The sequence below is a fragment of the Sitophilus oryzae genome, unplaced genomic scaffold, assembly GCF_002938485.1.
Source record: "Sitophilus oryzae breed Bouriz unplaced genomic scaffold, Soryzae_2.0 scaffold_1509_pilon_pilon, whole genome shotgun sequence".
NCBI classification, from domain to species: Eukaryota; Metazoa; Arthropoda; class Insecta; order Coleoptera; family Curculionidae; genus Sitophilus; species Sitophilus oryzae.
The window spans coordinates 257,048-279,642 of NW_022146180.1; the positions used below are offsets into that span (position 1 = coordinate 257,048).

Genomic DNA, 22,595 nt, shown 5'->3' on the forward strand with positions numbered 1-22,595 from the left:
AAAAATATTTTTTTTGCGTGATAAAATCTCTGCGTGATAAGCTGGTCCCACACGATTGTTCCAACACTTGGCACAGTTTTCAATAATGTTATACAATACACATATTTGGTAAGTGGTAAGTGTGGTAAGTGTGCGCACACGATGTGGCAAATGTCCGTGTGTCCAACGTTGGAAGGTGTTTGCTAAATCGTGTAGGTTCGGCTATAGTTTTATATGTGCAACGTTGTCGGACTGATCACAATTACTAACATATGATATACTGTTTATTTATATTTTGATTGTAATCTACTATCTAATTATAATTGAGTAAATAAAGAAGCCATAGTAGCACATTCTTAACATCTACAGGTAAAAACATATTTAAATTTAGTACTCAAGTAAACAAAGTAGTAAATTTTCAACATTAAAATAGATTTGGCAGTTTAAAGTTTTCTCTCTATCTGTTAAATAAAAAAGAAAATGCCGGTATACCTTACGACTTAATTATTATTCTAAATAAACCTCTCCATTCTGTGTTTCTATAATATATACCATTTTCTTTACTCACAAAAAAGAAAATCGGACAGCGTTCTTCGTCGACATTATGATTCGATTCGGTTTAGTTTTACTTTTCTTTGTACTTCCGAGATGACTCGGCGAGCGTAAAAATAAGACAATAGGTATGATATTTTCCTTAAAACGGAAAACACTTGACCGTTACCGATGTCGTTAACATATTTTTGTTTTCATTTTCCGACTATAAGATTACATAAGGTCATTTTTTTTGAGTCGAATACATAATGAGAAATATATTCGAATTTAAATAAGTTTCAAAAGCCGTTAAACCAAATAAAAGAAAAAAAATATACGGACAAATAGTGTGCCAAAGCTTATAATTTCTAACGTATATCTCACTAATTTTACCCTCAATAATCTGCGTAAGAAAATATTAAAAAATATAATATGGTTCATGGGACATAGGGCACAGAATAGATTTTAGCAATGCCAAAATTATAATGATAGAAGCGATAGCCTCTAAAAGAAAAATAAAAGAGGCTTTTTCACTACAATATAATAAAATTAAATGTATTGCTCATGCATCTATGGATGTTAGTAATATATGGAAATGGCTTCTTTGATTTTAAAGAACATAATACCGTGCTGGCAACTGTTCCTCTTGGGTCGTTGTGGAAGTAAATCGCAGAGGGATCTTACTAACTCGGAGTGAGAGAAATGCGACGGAGTGCTGTACGTCGCGTCGTGTGCGGCGTTGCCGGTACGCCTTTCCCTATCAAGTAAATTAAAATCACGATCGCAAACCGCTTATTTTTAAAAGACTTTTTTTCGAAAAGATAACTAGATAATATCATTAGAAATGTTTCTGAGAGCATCTGAAATGGAATTATAAGGATATCTTTAAGGTGTCACTTTTCTTATGACGAGAAAACGTCAGTAATCGCGATAATTTAAAAACTCAACTTTTTAACACATAACACGCCATAACTCAAGAAACACTTTAGATATTGATTTTTTTTATTTTGAAGTTAGGATCTTTTACAATATGTTTACATAAGTAAAAATCGATAAGGTTGTTTTCAAAAATTTTAAGCAACCCATCTATTTACTTTTAGAGCATAGCAATTTTCAGCAGTCGTGTAATTTTTTTATTGATAAAGTTTTTCACTTACTCTCTACGAAGAAAATGCAGCAGAAATATTAAGAAAGTTTTTGAAAAAACTACAATCAATTATTTCTAATAGATTTCGAGATATCGATTTTTGAATTCAGAGTTCTAATAGCCCGACCACTGTCCAAAACCAACACAATTCCACTTATTTTTACCAAAAATGCAAGTGTTTCAAGCTTGCACCTAAAAATTCTCAAGCTATAGGGAAAATTAAAATGACTCGTTAATAAATAAATAAATAAAGTATCACGAGACGTAATTGAATCGTGAAGCTGAACGCATGATGTACACCTTTCTCTAGAACTTTAAGTACTGACAGAGGTACTGATTGGGTCGACCGGTCAACTGCGACAAATCTGCTATATCCCCTTGCAAGTCTTTAGCATTGTGTACAGTTTCTCGATTCATTTCATATGTTTGGCAACGTGTTTACTGTTCTCTCTTTGTTCAGTACATCATAAACGCATTGTACTCTTCTTACATTCGGAAATCTCGACCCAAGACTAACTTTTCCCAGCCCTTAGTATAAACATAACATACGTAAAAATTAAAAACAAATTAAAAATAATCAGAAAGTTTGAAGCTTTTTGGTTTTACCTTAATAAGTAATTGTTATCAGGTAGTAATTATTGATAATTTTAACTTGATATAATGGCATTTAAACAGAACGTCAACGGTTTTTGTAGAAAAAAGTGTTCTTAAATAGTTGCATTTAAATATTTAAATAGTTTTTTTCTTTATTCTTTGTATCTTTTTGCTACCGACGACGGAAAGAGATAAACTCTCCGAAACGCTAAACAATTTTTTTTATTCGTTAGGCAAATAATTTTGTTTATCAGTAAACCTAATTGCTGACAATTAGTCTCGTTGGATTAACGCAGCAGTGTTTACAACAAAATAACTATTTTATTTTGTAGATTTTCTTGCAGTGGCGAAATATCCATATAGGATTTTTTTGGAGAGATGAATCCGCCACATAAGTATAGACATTTTTTATAATATGGTTCCTTACCATAAAGAATAATAATTTTGGCAACAACTATGATAGAGATTGAAAAGTAAAAAAGGTTAAATACATTTTCAGGGCATAAATTATGTGAAACTGCGACAAACACTCTTGTTCTTTTTATAGGGTCAAAGAAAAAAAGAACCCCGGTGCAACCGCAAACTAAATTTTTGTTCTGAAGTTAAAAAATTCTTTCTCCAACTGACAGATTATTAATTTTTAATTTTTTAATGTTGTTACTTTTCTATTAAGTAACTGCTATACGATCAAAAAGAGTTTTATAAGCAAGTGGGCTGTGAAAAGTTGGAGCTATTAATGTTTCAATCGAATTTACTATAAAAATAATTTTTATTGTCTTTATAATTATTATCACGCTATATACAAACATTGTAGAAGTTTAAATTTCACTATAACTTGAAAAACTGTACATTTACCAAATATTTAATATTCCAAATAAATAAACTGCAGCTGTATAACTTAACTTAAATAATATTCTTTTATTCAGAAGAAAACACTCGTTAAAAATTTTAATTATTCTGAAGAATACACAATTTATCGTTGTTTAAATTGTCTACAAGTAACAATTAATTCAGGATAAGGACTGAGTACAACAGAGAATGAAAAGGGAGTGGAAGAAAATGCAAAATATCTAGAAATGCTATTATATTTTGTAGAATTGAATGCATATTAAAATTATGTTCACTATAGTAACTTTTTAGTAAAGAAGCTGAAATCACATTTATATTTTACTAGCGTGTACCAGCGACTTCGTTCGCGTCGAATTAATAATTTGTAATGGTGATGATAAAGTAAAGCAAGAATTTCCATTAACATACGAACTGAATAAAATTTTCTCACATTTATGTCAGCATGAGAAAAAAACAATATGGCGATATTATTATATAACTTGGTAATATTTGAGGGGTAGTTTCATCTCGTTGGAATTTGACTTTCGAAAAATTTGGTTTCCAAAAATAAGCTTTTTACGTCAAGCAGTTTAAGCAGAATCGTGGTTAAGAAATTACCCAACTTTTTGGAACACCCTGCATGATTTTTTAAAAATTTTTAAAGTATGTAAAAAACCAAAGAAATTATGCTTGTCCAAGCGTTTTCCCGAAAGACTAACCGTTTTTTAAATAACAAATATTGTAATATTTGAGGGGCGTTTGCACCCTCTTGGAATTTGATATTCGAGAAACCCCTCCTTATCGAACCTCTCCACCCCACAGTCACTCCGTTTACCAAAAATCAGCTTTAAACGTCAAACAGTTTAAGCAGAATCGTGATTCATTGATGGTTATATTTTATGAATCACCCTGTATAAATTTATAAAAAATCTTAAAATATATAAAACAGCAAAATAAAATATACGTGTTTAAGAGTTTTTCCGAAAAACTCACCGGTTTTTAAATAAAAAATATTTTAATATTTGAGGGAGAGTTTCACCCCCTTAGAATTCGAGTTTCAAAAAATCCCTTCTTATAGAACCTCTACACCCTAAAGTCAATCTGTTTTCCAAACATCAGCTCTTTAGGTCAAGCGCTTTAAGCAGGATCGTGATTAATCAATGACCAGATTTTTCGAAACACCCTGTATACATTTTTAAAAAATCTCAAAATATGTAAAAAAACAAAATAAAATATACGTGTTTAAGCGTTTTTTCGGAAACTTGACCGTTTCTTAAATAAAAAATATTGTAATATATGAGGGGTGGTTCCACCCTCTTGGAACTGGAATTTCGAAAAATCCCTCCTTATCGAACCTCTACACCCTAGAATCAACCTGTATGCCAAAATTGAGCTTCTTACGTTGAGTGGTTTGAGCAGGATCGCGTGATTAATCAGTATGTCAGTCACTTAAGGATTTTATATATTAGTATAGATAAAAAGCTTTGTTAGAAAAATTCTTTTTAAACTTTTAATAACAATTTTTTTATATTTTGTATAATAAAACAAGAAGGCTTTAAATATGCAAAAAACAACATTTTTAATATATTTGAAGCTTCAGAGATATTATGAAATCGCACATCATTGATTGAATTGTCGTTAATACTTTATATCATTTTCAATTCATTTTTTTTACGTCATTAGTACTTTATATTACTAATAGTAATAATAATACGATAAAATTTTCAAGAGAAGGGAATGTACGTATGGTGTTTAATATAAGTTATAGCGCTGATTGAAAAAATTGGGAAGATACACATCCTAATGGACAAATTCGTGACTTCCCCTTAAGTCTCAAGTGTTATACGACGGAGCCGCTGCTCGTTCTGCGGCCAACGCATAAAACACTCATTTTCTCTAATTCGGCTAGCGAAGGCATATCGAAGACGCTACGGAACTGAAAGTGACAGTGTTGCCATATTAAATGTGTAATATCTGTAATACGTTTGACGAAAATATCTTTGGATGAAAAATCCGCGTTTACGTATTGAAAATTTAATCGTGTTAAACATAGAATAACAAAAATAAGAATTCTTTTGTAGGCACTAAATATTTCGTATGATCGAAAAAAATCGTTTAGTTGACTTGGAAATGACGAACTATTGACATTTACCATAATATTTTACATATGAAATAACAGCAATCTTCAGAACCAACTCTGACGCCTTTCTTTGGTTAATCAAATAATATCATATTATATTAATAATAATTGTTTAATGTTAATCTACGGATTAATTCGTAGTTCTAGCAACACCTATCTCCGGCAACCACCCACTTTGTCCACTGAAAGCAGAATTACGGTACAGTAGAGTTTGGTACAGTATTCTTTATCCGCTGCGCTGTAAACGACTACCGGCGCGCAGCGTCGTAGAGCTAAACTAAATCTCGGACAGGTTGACTAACCAGGTCGACGGTATCGCCAGCTATATCTCGGAAAGATTTTTCTAGTGTTTGTAGTTGAAAACATTATTTTTATAGTAGTACAGGACATGGGTGCTCTCACTGTTTTATTTAACTCGACTTTGTATTAGTTCCTATATTTAGACATTTAGTTCGTTATATAGAATGAGTATTACGACATCTTGTAATGTTTGAACCGGCTTTAAAACTTTTTGAATCCACCATTAGTTTCTTTATTAATTATATGATATATTGATAATTAATCTAAGGAAAATTTCTTGATGTTTACTTGTTATGGGAGTTAATTTTTCAAGTTTCTGTCAGATTTTTAATTTTATTAAAGTCTATGTATTTAGCCAAAATATAACTATAAATACCAAGTGTGTGGCATCAAATTATTCGCAATTTTTTTTTCCAAATATGCTATGAGTCACCCTTGTTTCATTTGAAAAAATTGAGATATGATTAAAAATACGATTTGGGCATCTTTTAACCGGCAAGGACAAGGCAAGAAACATTAGACGATTAAATATATTTTTCCAAGGCTACCTGATTAAAAATTAGTGGTTTTAACATAGCCATAGCACTCTAGATTGAAATTTAAACTACGATTTTTTAAGCAAAAATGTCAAAAGTTGACATATGATGTCATTCTATTCAGAGTGTCTACGAATAAAATAAAAATATACTAATATACATACAGGGTGTCATTGAAATAGTGTAAAAAATTGGGGGTGATATTATATATAGTGATATATATATATAGTAAAAAAGTTCCTATAAGTATAGGGTGGAAAATGCATATTAAGCGAGTTAGGGGCACTGAAAGGGTGAATTTAAAAAACGGTTGTTTTGCAATTGTAGGCTTAAAAAACGAGATAAAAAAATCCTCTGCCACTAATTTTGACGCTAAATCAAACGATGATACTGAAATATTATTTGGAAACGCGGAAAGGGTAGTTTTTGCAAGGGTAGGGGGTTGTTTCGCGAATAACTTTTTTGAGGTTACTTTTTTTGCAACGTGGGTTTATTTTTTGAAAACTACGTACTTTTTCCTACAAAAAAGGTACTTATTCTTGTTGCACATCGCCCAGAGCGATAGTTTTCGAGAAAATTTAATACAAAGAGTTTGCCCTGATGGGTTGCTAACTGGTTAATCAATATAAATTTATGAAAGTTATGGCGGTTCAAAAGTAACCATGTAGTTATTAAATAATTAATTGGAAAATCATAAATTTCATGATATTTAAAACATCTTATTGATTTAAAAACGAAATAAACTTTTTTGGTTTTAAAAAAATTTGGTTTACTCAGAATACTGAAGAGCAACTACGGCAACGCATTATTGACTGTTCCTATCAAGTTCGGACAACACCAAGAATATTCCACAGGGTACGCAGATGGTGGAGAAGAAGATCAGATATCTGCATTGAATTGAATGGTGGTCACTTTGAACATTTACTATGAATGAATTAAGGAATGCGTTATTTTAATAAGGAATTTTGGTAATTGGATTATTTCGTTTTTTAAAGCAATAAGATGTTTTAAAAATCATGAAATTTTTATTTTTCAATTAATTATTTGATAATTACTTGGTTACTTTTGAACCGCCATAACTTTCATAAGTTTATGTTGATTAACCAGTTAGGTACCCATCAGAGCGAACTCTTTTCCTTCAATTTTCTCGAAAACCATCGCTCTGGGCGATGTGCAACAAGAGTACCTTTTTTGTAGGAAAAAGTATGTAGTTTTCAAAAAATGAACCCACGTTGCAAAAAAAATAACCTCAAAAAAGTTATTGACGAAACAACCCCCCCCCTTGCAAAAACTACCCTTTCCGCTTTTCCAAATAATTTTTAAGTATCACCATTTGATTTAGGGCCAAAATTTATGGCAGAGGATTTTTTTTCGAAATTTTATCTCGTTTTTTAAGCCTTCAATTTCTAAACAACCGTTTTTTAAATTCACCCTTTCAGTGTCCTTAACTCCCTTAATATGCATTTTCCGCCCTATACTTATAGGGACTTTTTTTACTATTTTTAGGAGTACTATCACCCCCCGATTTTTTTAAACTATTTCAATGACACCCTGTATATGCCATTTAAAAATCAAAAGTTGTACTCATTTCCGGTGAAAAACGGAAGTGACCAAAAACAATTGAGTTCATGAATCAATGCTATTTCATGTCATATACTAACACACCAAATTCCGTTTTCTTTTATTAAAAAAAATCAAAAAGTTACAGGGGTGAGCCACTTTTAAGACGCACCTAGTATATAATATTATTTCATTACTACAACTCAGAAGAAAGATATAAATTCGTTAAATATTCATTATGATCGAAACAACTTGCCTTGCAAATGACAGTCGATTGCATTCCCCTTCGGCGGTTTTTCATTTTCGATCGTATTATACTTTAGTTGGCCACCGTGACTAAAAAATATACCTTTTATTTTATACATAACAAAATTACTAGATTTTGTCGCAAGCATTAAGCTACTTGCTAATGAAAACTATTAAAGAAATGTCTTTAAACTACGATACTAAATAACTAACTACGATGTATAAATTAACTTTTATGAAATTCCGATGCAGGTACAATTCCACTTTCCAAGATAAACTTGTGATGTTATGCGGGTCGTGTATACCAGCAATAACTTTATTAGGACGTAGATATATCATAGCTAATTAATTTACAACTCCAAGTCGAAAGGAGGGCCTTGTAAACATTCATTATGCAAATGGACAGAGACGGCATAGAACGTTATCCAGATGCCCCTGGATTTTAAAACGGAACAATGCAAGCAAAGTTACGGAGCAAAGGTACGGATAGAGACAAGTTGCAATGGCATTATTGAGATAAATAAATTTAGCCGGACGACAGCGTACATTCTACGTGTATTCTGTTTTGTTTGTAGGATTTGATGTCGTTTCGGACCTGAATGATTGTCCTGGGAATATATAAGGTATTAAGGTCCGACCGAACCAGGATTTTTAGTCTCGGCCGAGAGCGAGAGAAAAAGAAATTCTCAGCCGAGAACGAGACCGAAACACGTTGCAATATTTATTTAATTGTTTATTATATGAAAAAAGATCTGATAATAATGTAATAAAAGCGTTATGTTCATGCAGAAACGGTTTTATTGGGATTTAATACTACAAAATTAATAATACTAATAAAATATATACTTTTTTGGTCAATGTTATAGGCTTAGACAAGGAAAGAGAGGGGACAGGTAAGACGGCAGCTGAAAGTGAGGCCACTTGTCACCACCCGAAATTCTCCAATGGTGTAGCATCAGAAATTAGCTTGTACCTAGACGATACAAAATATTTAAAAAGACGTTAACTAATATATCGTTTATTTTTGAGTAATGTATATATAATTTTGTATTTTATAGTCTCACCGGCTATAATATTAGAATATCTAAGTCGATAATGCAAAATTTATTTTACAGTCTCACGGCCGTATTCATAGTCGATCGCCAGCCTCCCGCTGGCGGGAGCTTTCCCGAAATTCTTCGTTCTTATTTCAGAGTCGAGCGCTCTCCGAGTAACGCGTGCGCACATCCGTCATATAGAGTAACCGCTCTCTCGCCGGCGGGCGGTTGTATAAGCATTTTTTTTCCGTTTCATATATGGAGTGTAGAGGTAAGGAGAAATAACTCTTACGGGACTTTTATTGAAAAAGTGGTCACAAAATGGGAAGAATAAGGGTTCGCCAAATAACCACAGTGGCGCTAAAAACGCATGATTCTAAAAAATGAAAAGTAACCATAGATAAGAGAATAAAAATAAATATAACCAAACATTACCCAAAAAAATTTTGTTTTTATTTTTCAGACAGAGTTTTTGAATATAAAATAATTATTGTTTATCAATATTTTGTGCTTTATTTATTATTTAACAATGGTTAAAGTGTGTGTGGTGCGAAGCTGATTGAATAGGTGATGGAAAAATAAAGAGCAAAGGCAAAGCCTACGGTATGTAAAATACATAATATAATTCAGTATTGTATTATTTGTATTATATGTAAAAATTAGAGTCAATCAAAAGTGTAGTAAACATTTTTCGTAAGATTATTGACATACATGTTACAAAGTATATTTTACAATCTTTTTATAAAGTTACAACCTAAATAAAATTTATTTTTAATGATTTTAAAGTTTGACAGACATGCACAAAATGTTGGCATTTTTTTAAACAAGTAAAAGTAGGAAATACATAAAATTGTAGGTACTTTCAAGAAATATAGTTAACTGTAAGTGCTGTATTTTAATCTATCAAAAATCAAAATCATCAGGATAATATTAGGTACTGATTTTCAGACAAGAATTAGATTACAGTGATGGTCAAAAGCATTGAGATATTGCTTTGAAATCTACAGATAAGGTATGGCAGTTTCATTTTAAAGAACAAGATGTTAAAGTTTGTGATAAAATTGTCATCAGAAATACTGTCTACTTCAGTATTTACATAGGAAAATATTGGAGGATGAAGCTCTACCTACTGCCTCAGGTTAATTTAAATTCTGAATTGCAACAACAGCAACAAGCAAGAGAGGCACCATTAAATGAATATTATACACATAAGTACCGTATGATCGAATAAACACGGCGTCCAGTTGGCTTGGAAATGACGATCGATGGCATTTCCTATATAAATTTACATATAAAATGACAGCGATCTTCATTTTATAGCCATCGCTGACGCCGTTTTTATTCGATCATACGGTATTATTATACACAGAAAGAGTAATGTTATACACATAAATATTAACTAATTAATAACCATTCTATTTAATTAACATTTGGTAGAGCAACAACACAATAAAAACCCAAAATATGAACACCAGCAACGAAAACAGGAACCATTAAATGAATATTATACATGTAAGTACAATTTGATCGAATAAAAAACAGCGTCAGCGATGCCTATGAGATGAAGATTGCTGTCATTTTATATGTAAAATGATATGGAGAATGTCATCGAGATGTTCATTTCCAAGCCAACTGGACGCCGTGTTTTTTCGATCATACAGTATTATTATACACATAAATAATAATATTATACACATAAACATCCCTTGATAAAGATCAACATTTTGTAGAGCAATAACAGCATCAAATAATGGAAATAATGGACCCTACTGCTCAAATCAAAAACAAAATTTCAGCATTACCACTTTATTGGTTATATCAAAAAAAGAAATTATTGAGTTTATGAGTCTAGATCCTACAAGCAAGCAGATCTATCACATAATTTAAAATGAAGATTTATCTATTATAGTATGTATAAACACTTTGCATCTTTTATTCAATGTTGTAATGAATTAATAAATTGCAGGTAATTTATTCTAATAACGAAAAAGAAACTTTGGATCAAAAAATATTTTCTTCTGATGAGGTTTATGAATATTAAAGTCTGTTGAAGTTTGGCCATTATGTGTTGGTATACAATTTATTTATGATATTACAGTAGTTAAACCATCCGAGTACAAAACATGTTTAAAATCCACTATTTTAATGAATGGCAACTATCAACTTGAGAGGAAGCTAAGAGAAAGGTTCTATTGGGTGGACTACAAGGAAAAGGGACATATACATGAGGATCTGGAAGGGCTATAACATTACGTCTCAAGCCATGGAACAATAGGAAACTAAATTCAAAGGAAAATATTACAATACGTAGGATGCAAATTATAGTGCAAAGAATTGAGAAAAAGAATTATTAAAAGTAGTTATAGTTACGATAGTTAAACCATCCGACTACCAAATATATTTAAAATACACTATTCTGAATGAATAGCAACTACCAACTTGGGAGGAAGCTGCGAGAACGATTCTATTGGGTGAACATGTGTGAACAACGATTCTATTGAAGGAAGACATGAGCATCTGGAAGGGCTATAAAATTATATTATTATTTCACGTCCCAAGCCATGTTGGAATAGCTGGGAGTGAAAAAGAAGATAATACTGCACACGATTCTTGTCTAGAAGTAGTTGATATTAAGGTAGTTAAGTCATCCGACTATCGAACATTTAAAATCCACTATTCTGAATGAATGGCAACTACGATGGCAAAACGTAAATAAATACTTGTACAGTATAAAATTATATTATATTGGCTTAATTTTTATACTAAATAAAATGTGTTACGTTATTTTTGACCTGCATTATATTTATTTAAATCCCATATCATCAATTAAACTTTTAATAAAGTTTTCTCCTAATTATAATTAACATTAATTTTAAACTAAAGCTTTTTCATCTTGAATGAGATTTACGAAATAACTTATGAGAAACAATAAAAGAGGCTCTGATATCTGAATAATCGATAATAAAACCACATACTGACTTACTTTTATACTAAATCAATGTAGGTATGAAGTTATTTTAAAGCTGCATTATATTTATTTTAAACCCATCACCAATTATTACTTTAAATAAAATTTGTCTTAATTATAATTACCATTAATTTTAAGCTAAAACGATAAGAATATTTTTTTCGTCGTCTTGAATGACATTTGCGAAATAACTTATGAGAAACAATAAAAAAGGGCCTAGTCTATTGCTGCTGAATAAAAATCTGTAATTTATTTCATGCAACATGAAAATAAAATTATATTTTTTTTTAAACCCGCGGCTTCGCGTTTGCTTCACGTCAAATATTTATGTCTTGAATCATCTGTTCTAAAATGTTCGGCGCATGTCTTAAATTTTAGAATCTTGCTACAGCAGCGCCATCCTAATTCTTCCCTTTTTTTGACCATTTTTTAATGGACGGAGTTATTTCTCCTTACCTCTACACTCCATAGTTTCATAGTCGATTTCCAGGCGAAGAACACTTGCGCAGTTTAAACCCCATCCGGTGATTTTCGGCCGGCGACTGGAGCATGTCCTTACCATCTCCGGGCGGCCCGCCAGTTTAGTCTGGTTTATTTCTCTAGTTGAAAGAAGCACCAAGCAAACTGAATTAATTGATATTTATAATATTGTGACGATTAACGAGAACGATGACATTCGTATTTTTGAGGCCATTATTCATTACATTTGAGGCATATGAATTCCGTCCGTCTATTTGACCACTTAAATGTTTTATCGTGTTGTTTTTGTTATGTTAATGATTTTTTATTTTTCCTATTGTTTTTACGTTTATTGCATTAATTCTCTTGGTAATTTACACAAACTGGAAAAAATATACCAAATTCATCAAACATCAGTCATCTACACAAAACAAAAATATAGCCAATTTAAAAATATAAATTACTTCTACTCTGGTCATATTTTCCTTTAAAATAATTTTAAAATCCTTAACACAGCACCAATAGGTTAAGGTTAAGGTCTATAAAAATTTATAAACGTAATAAAAACGAATCTATAAAACTTTCAAATAAAACCGAACAGACCTATGGAATTCCCCATTATGTAAATTATTAACTTAATATCCTTTTTATTATGACATGTTCCCTGTTGTTAAAACCCACCCGAAGTGAAATTTTGTTGGCGACGCGCCGTCATTTTCGCCAGCCAGCAGTTCGCTGGCGGCTGACTATGAAAGAGCTTTTTTTCTCTCCCGATATCGAAGCGCTCGCCGAAGAAATCTTCGGCGAGCGCTTCTTTTCGGCGGGCGGCTGGTGCTCGACTATGAATACGGCCGTCAGTGAAATGATCATCAAGACAATTATTTATTTATTAACGTGTGTATAATGCGTGTGTATAATGTACTTACAATTAAATAAAAATAATGTAAATATATATGTTTAAAACGTGTATATACATATATACCGTATGATCGAAAAACAACGGCATTCTGTTTGTTTGGAAATGACAATCGATGACATTCCCCATATAATTCTACATATAAAATGGCACAAAAACTATATAAAATGACATCGAAAAAAGACTGAGAGGAATGTCATCGACAGTCATTTACAAGCCAACTGGACGCCGTTTCTTTTCGATCATACGTTATAATAATGAATCTAGCCAATCCCCTTCACACTTGCCTACGGATTCAATGAATAATGTAATTTTTAATATTTGTTACCTTCAATAATAAGAATATCCTAATTTTCCGCATAAAAATAATCAATTCTCGAAGATTTGTGTTATTTTGTTCATTTATTTTTAAATTTTTATTAATTACTCACTGAAACTATTAGTATACACTATGATAGGAAGTGAAATTAAAATACATAAATGTAATTAATCAATTATCTATTAAGAAATAATAACGGGTTATACATTGAGCAGAGAGTCTTTCAAAGTTAAACGGACGCCGCTTCGTTCACTTCTCTTGTCGCTATGCAGCTTTTTGGCACTTGCGTCTAGCCCTAGCAGGCAACTATTAAGCCCGATCAATCACGTTAGAGTTTTTGACAAACACAAATGAATTAACACCCTTCAAATAACCACGCTAACCAACCTGATTGGTCAAGCTTAATAGTTGACACTGCTAGGGCTAGACACTTCTCTTTTTGGTACGTAGGCGCGAATTCCATTCGCGCGCATCTCCCACTTCTTGACCGTTAGTGTGCGAACACAGTGCAAGCAGGTTTGCCGCTTTCTGGTAGCCAGCGCCAATCTGGGTACCTATTCTTGACTTCTTGACATCGTTCGCAACTTTGCGTATATGCATCACGTGTATTGTTGTAAACAGGGTATCCCAGAAATAAGTGCAAGTATTTTAAAGGGTGGTAGATCTCGATAAAAGAAACATATTTTCAAATCTATCGTTTTTCAAATAAGTCCAAAATAACGGAGTTATTTTACTTTGAAAATTTCAAAAAAAAAATGATTTTTTGCTAAAATTTTGAGAACCTTCTTCATGTGCCTTCTCCTCATCGGAGGTTGGCGACCATCAATCGGAATTCCTCCCTGTCTTGAGCCAAACGGATAATTGAACTTGACTCTCCTCCACCACTGGCGCAAATTCCGCAAGCAGGAAAACCGTTTACGCCCGATGCCTCGTCGTCCTTCAATCTTTCCCTCAACGATCAGCTGTAGGAAACTATATTTGTTATTTCGAAAAATATGACCAAAATATGCTGCTTTCCGTCGTTTTATTGTAGTCAATAGTTCTTGGTCCTTACATATTCTTTCCAATACTTCCAGATTTGTTTGAGAACCACTGGATCTTTTCTGGATTTTCTTTCTTATAAATTTAATCTACTACCCATGTTGCCATATTATCAAGAAATTATTTTTTTTTAAATAAAAACTAAAAAGAATTGCAAAAAAATTCCAAATATATTTTCAAAAAATTCCGAATTTTCAAAAAAAAATATTTAGAAAAAACCCTCATAGGCGTGTTTCTGGAGTTGAACTATACTACCAGTTAAGTTAAAATACTTGCACGTATTTCTGGGACACCCTGTATATGGTTACATAGTAGCGCCGCGCCGCGCCGCCTCGCGCTTATAACCTTGAAAAATTAAAGCGTGTTATCAAATCGGCTAGTTCACAGTGAAAGCAGGTAGGAGCCGTCAACCAGCGTTCATCGGCGTTCTCGCTTTTACCGGAACGAAAATTTATTTATTTCTGCTTTTGCAGGCGCCGACGGCGCACAGAGGGTATTAAGAACTAAAAGTTGGCCAAAATTATGTTTTATGATTTTTTGCTTTTTGCTAGTAATATTAATTATTAGAGAGGGTGCTAATATGGAATCCCATTTTGTTTTTCCTACACAACATTTTTTCCTCTACTCTGAAACCCTTTCCACCGATCAAATAGGGCCATTCTGTGCAAAACCAAGCAATTGGATGAGGATGCTAGAACAAGAAAGTAATTTGTATATTATAGACGATATTTGAGCGAGGATGGGTGTTATAGGGTAAAGACTATTTCGTTTAAGAATCTATTTAAATCAATGTTTTTTTTGGCAGTGGCAAATATTGGCAAGATTTTTGTACATATTCCAAAGCTGGAGACTTTAAGCACTGAACGGATACTAATTTCCATGCGGAATATTGCCGAATAGTCTTACACCTTATAAAAATGCCTCTGATTTTTTAAATATGAAACATTATAAAGAAATAGAATAGAAGGAAACGTTTCAAAATAAAAATATGGCATAAAACAGGACTTTCCAGCTGGCTCTGTATCCATCATGACAGTTATTATAAACAATTTGCAAAAAAAGCACTACAAACAATTCCACTATTTATAATCATAGAAATTTTCAGAATACACTCAAGATAATTCATACTTATAATTGAAATATATTATTTATTTGATAGTCAACTTACGACTTAAAAAAAGCTAATAAACGCGCTTACATTTAGTATTTATAGATTTGTATTCAGTTAAGATAAAAAATGAAAATAAAAATATTTCACTTTTGGCCAGATTTATAGACCAAATACCCCTATGTGCGGGGCCGGCGCGGCGGGAGCGGCGTTTGGATATGGTTAGGTTAGGTTAGGTTAGTTAATCAGGTAAATTTCCTCTTAATTAACTACTTCCGAACCCTGCTCGCATCTCCGAAAAAGCCATATAACAATACACGGCATATACGCAAAGTTACGCATCACGTGTATTGTTATATGGCTTTTTCGGAGATGCGAGATGTGAGCGATATGTGGTCAAGAATAGGTCCCCAGAGACGGCGCTGGTTGCCGGAAAGCAGAAACCTGCCTCCACCATGTTCGTACCCTTACGACGGCGCTGAGGGTCGTCTTCGGCGATGGCCTACGATGGTTCAGCCAAACTGGACGCGGCAGACCACTATACCGGTAGCGACCGTAAAATATTGTTACAGTCTCCCCCTCTGGTTCCGTGGACATTGAGATGTCGAGGGACCAGCACTAGTGTGGTTGGTTTACTTCGGGCGGCCTCTTCTTCTGATAGGAACTTTAGGTTCTGTAGCGTCATCTCCACGATACTTGAATAGGTTGCTACAGTGATATATGCCTAGAGGTTGTCCTGGAGTATCACTGTTGGCAATTTCATAAGAGACGGGCGAAACCTGTCTAGTTATAACATAGGGTCCGTCCCTTTTTGGATCAAATTTAGTAGTACTCTGTTTACTGTGACTACTCTTCGTATGTAGCGTCACAAGCACCTTGTCTCCAACATCAAAAGTAGGCGGTGTCGATCGTGAGTTATCGGCATACTTCTTTTGACGATCTTGACATTTTTCATGCTGGCCATTAGCTTCTATAATCGTTGTAAACATTCCTTGCAGGTAAGGTGTTATTTCTGGGATAAAATTCTCATTTTCCATAACAGGCCATGGATCATTCTGTACTTTATCCGGATTTCGCATTTCTCTTGCAAAGTTGAGGTAAGCAGCACTGAAACCGGTTGTTTGACACTTGGCACTATTCATGGAAAATCGTATACTTGGTAATTTTTCATTATTCCCGGGCGTCATTCGGTACGGTGGTACTGAAATTGGTGCGTGTGACTTGGTATCAATATAGTGTCCAGCATAAGGAGTTGGTTCTCCCTCTAGAGCGAAAATATCCTGGTTGGCTTCAAGAAGGTCTGATAACTGCTTATGTTCTTCACTGGATAACATGGTTTCATCTGATCTCAAAATTGAAACGGAAAGTACTTCTATGTTGGAAATTTTGTGGCCATCTTCATATACCAAGGGATACTTAGTCAAAGTATCGTCTGCAAAACTCAAATTTTGCTGTCCGATGTCCAAAACACGGTTAGCACTTCGAAGGAAATCTATGCCTAGTAAGGTTTTATCAGCATTGAGTAGAGTCATAAATGTGTGTGTGTGTGTGTTGTTGGTATATAACGACTTCCTAGTAAAACATCAACTCTCAGAAGTTTTACTTCCTGTTCTTTCACGGTACCATCTGCAAGTTTGATCGTACTTCTGTTTTTTTTTGTAAATGGAACGTTGTGTTTCCTTAATGCTTCGTATAATGAGGAACTGGCAACGCTGTGCTTGGCGGCTGTGTCAATCAATCCTTGACCATTCATTCCTAGTATGTTTATAGGCAAAATAAGACGTGACTGAGGGTAAACAGGAACTTCTAGTTTGTCAAGAGCACAGAATTTGACAGAAGCTGCGCTGTTGGAACAAGTTGGACAGTTGTATCCGTAACATGTCACTTAGTTTGATATTCGAGGGGGATGAGTTTCCAAGGTCGAATTTGAAACAGATGTCACTGGATTACTTGGTGGAAGCGCCGTAGTCGAAGTTTTTGTTGATGTACTTGCAGTACCTTGTTTCTTTTGGCACTGGTCTTCTGTATGTCCCAAATATTTGCAAAATCGACATTTTGGACGTTTATCGTTAGAAGGTGTTACGGTTTAAAATTTCACCGTAACTTATTTTACTTATTTTGCTTATTTTTAGGAATAAAACTAAACTTACTTGAATAACTTGAATAATAACGTTTAATTAGCTTACTTCTTAACTGTACATATAACTTCTAATAATATCTTATCTATTAAATCTCTTCACCACAACAATTTCTTGAGATGGAGTTGTCTCCGATAACTGTAATATAAAACCTCATTAATAAAATATCAATTTGTCTGTTTAAAAACCTACCTTTCTTTCTACAGTGGTTACTAATTCTTTATTTAGACTTATGCTTGTGTTAGGATAATTTTCTTGGCATATTTCTTCGGAGGATTCTTGAACATAGACTTGATGTGATTATCTTTTGTCTGTTTTCAACGCAACAAGTGGGAATGTTGGGTCTGCCATATACATATGGGTTAAAGATTTTTATTATGTATTTTTCCTGTGTGTAATCAATTGATTTTACCTGATTATAGTTGATTTTTCCCTAAATTTCATCTTGTTTATATTACAATTTACAGACTGACGTTTCAATTGTTGTCAGCTGATCGTGTGACACCGTCGCTGAAGTTTGACAGATGGATCTTGTAAATTACATTTTCGATCTTTTTAAACGTTTTTATATATGATCGCAAACTGTATTAATAATTTTCCGAAGATATTATGTTCTTATAGGGATTATTATAATTTTATTATGATGTAATAAAATGTTCACTCAACTCAGTATGCATTAAATAAAATTTTACATCGAATTTTATTTTGGGTCTTTTTGTTTTACTGGTTGCCTGTGTTAGACTTTTTGGGTTGGTATCTTGGAGTCCAGCGTCTTTTGCGGATTTTGCAAACACGCGTCCTTTTTCGACTTTGAACCATCTTGGTGAAAGCAAGGGAAGCCTTCTGATCTCTGCCGAAAATAAAAGAAATTCTAGTGAAATTTTGGCTGGTCGCCGTTCCATATTGGGATTGTTCAGTAGAATTACGGTCCTGGAATTCATTGAGGGTCGAGAAGACCGATTGGCAAGAAATTGAGCTTGGCCTGTGTAGTTGGAATTCCAGGGAAAACCTTGAAAAGGGATATCTTTGTTGGTTGGAGGACAGGAGCTGTAGATGGGTGCGTGGACGTACTGGGATGAGTACGAGGACAGTTAAGGAACCCTTTTCCATGGAGTAACATGCGTTGAGACGCCATCTTGTCTTGGAAGGTCCGCATGGTGGAAAGGGTTCTTTCTTCTTATTTCTTCTTTCTTGTTCCTTGGCTCTTAGTGATGATTACGGTTTAGCTTAAGATTTTTATCAATTTTTTGTACTGGATTTGGTACTGCAACTAATGCCATTGTGACGTGAATGCCACTGTGACGAGGAATGTCACTGTGACACTGAAGACCGGCAATCTGGATTTTCTCATGGACTGACTGGAACGATCACTGGATGACAGATAAGACTTTAATCATCTCTTATTTTATTGCGTTTATTGATTAAAATTTATTACATTAAATATACGATCGTATGTGAACTTGGTATACCAGGGGATTTTTTTACATTTAAATTTCATTTTATTCTTTATAGACTTAATCATAATCACAAATACGCATCAGGGGTTGTTCACAGTTTAGTCACAACAATATTTTGTGATACTATTCATGATTTAATTTATTTTACGGATAGTTCATTTTTACTAGTATATATATATATATATATATATATATATATATATATATATATATATATATATATATATATATATATATATATATATATATATATATATATATATATATATATATATATATATATATATATATATATATATATATATATATATATATATATATATATATATATTTCATTATTTCGTATTTAAATATTTGCTACATTTTTATGATAGATCTTGGCAATTTGTTTTAACTTTAAATTTAATATTTATTAAACGAATCCAGTACATTTTGGACTTTTCAATCAGTACACTTTTTCCATACACCTCCCTTTTGATATCTCTTGTTCTGTGCATATATATTTTACTTAATTATTTACTGAGCTAGCTGGAACCTATTTGTAACGGAACCTGGTGAATCTGAGTTCTCATTATAAACTTTTTCACCCAAGGTGGCGTTATAAAGGCCTGATGTCAAAATGATCAACAAACGTTTCTTCTACCATGCCACATTCTTTAAGTAATTCGTTAAAAGTAGGGACTTTATCTCGAGGTACTTTTTCTCGTATTCGTTTATGTAACAAGCCATAAATCATATCAATCTGCGTCGACTCGGTTAGGGTATTGGCTGGAAGTTGCGCAAGCAATGAACGTGATTGACAGATAAATACATCAGAAGGTGTTCTAATATCTTGTTCATTTGAAAATATTTCCCGACATACAAGATATGCTAGTTTTCTTGGACCGAAAGTTAAACGTAAAAGATCGAGAGCAGTTTCCCATGTTGCGACAGTGTCTTTTACTCCGTACCACCACGTAGCGGCAAAATCATCGAGTAGCATAGATAAACCACGCAGAGCGTTCGCGTCGGACACTCTTGAGCAGTCTTTGAAGGTTTCTATATCGTCTATAAAAGCATTTACGTCAGAGTATTTGTTACAGTTAAAACGCGACGAACATGAAGAGAAATTCCCTGTTTCCAACGGCTGTGTTGACAAATTACTGATGCGTGATAAGAGTGCTTCAAATTGTTGCTGCGAGTTACGTTTCAGTCCCAGAAAGATGTATTTTTAAAAAACACAAATTTTGGAATAAACTTAAATTTATTTTACGGAACAGCAATTGAATGTTACAAGTACAATAGCTAGACAAGAACTAAAATTAAAATCTACATTGATTTGTGAAGAAACCTCTTCTTATGGCAAACTGCTGAATTGTAGGTTCCCAGGCAAAAGTGCAGGTGCGTCCTGCGGATGTCGTCCGTGAGAAGTGTATCAGTGTATTTCGACTGTCATAACTCCTCCCTCCTTAAGATAAAAAGATATGGCAAGAGTCATTGATTGATTCTTCTTTGGGGGATGGTGGTTTCTTAAACTTCTTGATGAAAGACATCACTTCTTTCTTCTTGAAAAACAGGAGCAATGCCAATATTAGTAATAAAATAAAAACAGAAATTAAAATCAATGAGGAATTATTGATTGATTCGTGTATTGGAAATATCGGTTGCAATTGATTGGCCATACTTCTTATTTCGTAAATATTTTCAAAATTTAATTTACTAATATTGATTGATTCAAGTAATTTATTCTGTGTTATTTGTTCGAAATTTAAGGCTGGTAGTATTAAAGGTTTTCCTTTACGGATTTGTCGATTATTAAAATATTTTTTATTATTGATTTCTATTTGACAATTTTCGGAAATTTGCAATAAAGTTGGTTTATTAATTTCGAGAAATTGATCAATTTTGCATCTGGAAAATATTTTTTCTTTCTTTATTGGGATTATTAAAACTTGATTTTCTGTGATTTGTTCAGAGATGGCTTCTTTTACGTAAATGTTGACTAGGTCGCAGTTTTCGGATGATTGATTGGATATCATTTGAAGAGTACATTCATCTGGTGGGTGGAAATTTTCTGTGCAGTAGAATGTGTCTTCCAGGGATGGACAAACATCTTCTTCGAATTGACTTGTTGAATCTTCTTGTGCCAAATAGGGATATTTTGGAATAAAAGCTTTGTGATTTTGGATTATAGGGTATAAATGGTAAAAACTTAAGGTTTTAGTTTCGACTATTGGTACGTGTATTGCAAATTTTACTTTCGAATCTGAAGGTAACTTGTGTCCGAAAAATTTGATAATAGGATAGAATGTTATTAAATTTTGGAATTTGTTTTACGTCATAGATCGTTTTTGAGTACCTTATCATTTTCTCTAACTCTAAACTTGGTAATATGGAATTGTGTAAAGTGTTTAATTTTGCGAACATAATTGGCGTCTTCAATATTGTCCAAAAATGTTATTATATTTTGGCAATCCAATGAAAACTTATAAAATCATTAATATTATTTATACTTATCCCTACATTTTCTTGGAATCTTTTTAGGCCATACTCTAAACTTTTTTGGTTATTATATAGTGTGGTTAAAGTGTTATTATAATGATCAATTAAATTTTTTGAAAGTGAAATTTGTAAGTTTAATTCCCTAATAATATTTTCTTGATTTTGATTTAATTTATTTATAATTTTATCGTATCTTTCTCCGTTATTGGCATCAAGAGTGCCGAATAGCCATTTCTGCGCTTTACCTACAAAGTTTAAAAGTGCTCTCCTATTACGTATGTGTGGGCTGAGACTGTTCACCTTTTTTACAGTTGTTTTAATTAGAACATCTGTTCGAGATAACAAATTCTCAGATATACCATGAAAAGACATAGGATTACTGCTATTTTCTTTCTTTAAATAATTTTGTAAAATAAAGAATTGCTGTTCAATAATTTTAAATTGTTCGATTATATCTCTTAAATCTATATAATGTATAAAAGTATGTTTCGCGTAAATTAATTTCGCGTTTCCTAACCTACGTGGTAATATTAAATTATTAAGTGTTGTCACTTGGAGATCTTCTCCCTGGTGGCATCGAGTTTGAAGGACCTGGAATAGCATCCATGCCGTCAAGATTTTGGGCAGCATTGTCACCCTGTAACGAAGATTTTTTGTTGCATTTTGGTTTACGTGCGCTTTGTTTATGATAAGTTCCTTTATCTGTCTGAATTTTAATATCAGTTTGATTGATGACGTTTGCTTTTTTATATTTGGGTAAATCTTTATTTCTAGATTTGGTTTTAATATAACCCGTATCTGTCTTAACGA

The 22,595-nt window shown here is 32.9% G+C and overlaps 1 protein-coding gene across 1 annotated transcript; it reads right to left on the reverse strand.

The window, feature by feature from the left end:
• Positions 1-19,902: 19,902 nt before the first annotated feature.
• On the reverse strand, positions 19,903-22,392 carry LOC115878421 (activity-regulated cytoskeleton associated protein 1-like). Its single transcript, XM_030894935.1, has 2 exons — positions 22,338-22,392; positions 19,903-20,351 (listed from the first exon to the last, which is right to left on the reverse strand). Exons 1-2 carry the CDS (start codon positions 22,390-22,392, stop codon positions 19,903-19,905), a joined length of 504 nt encoding a protein of 167 aa, XP_030750795.1.
• Between the last annotated feature and the right edge of the window lie 203 nt (positions 22,393-22,595).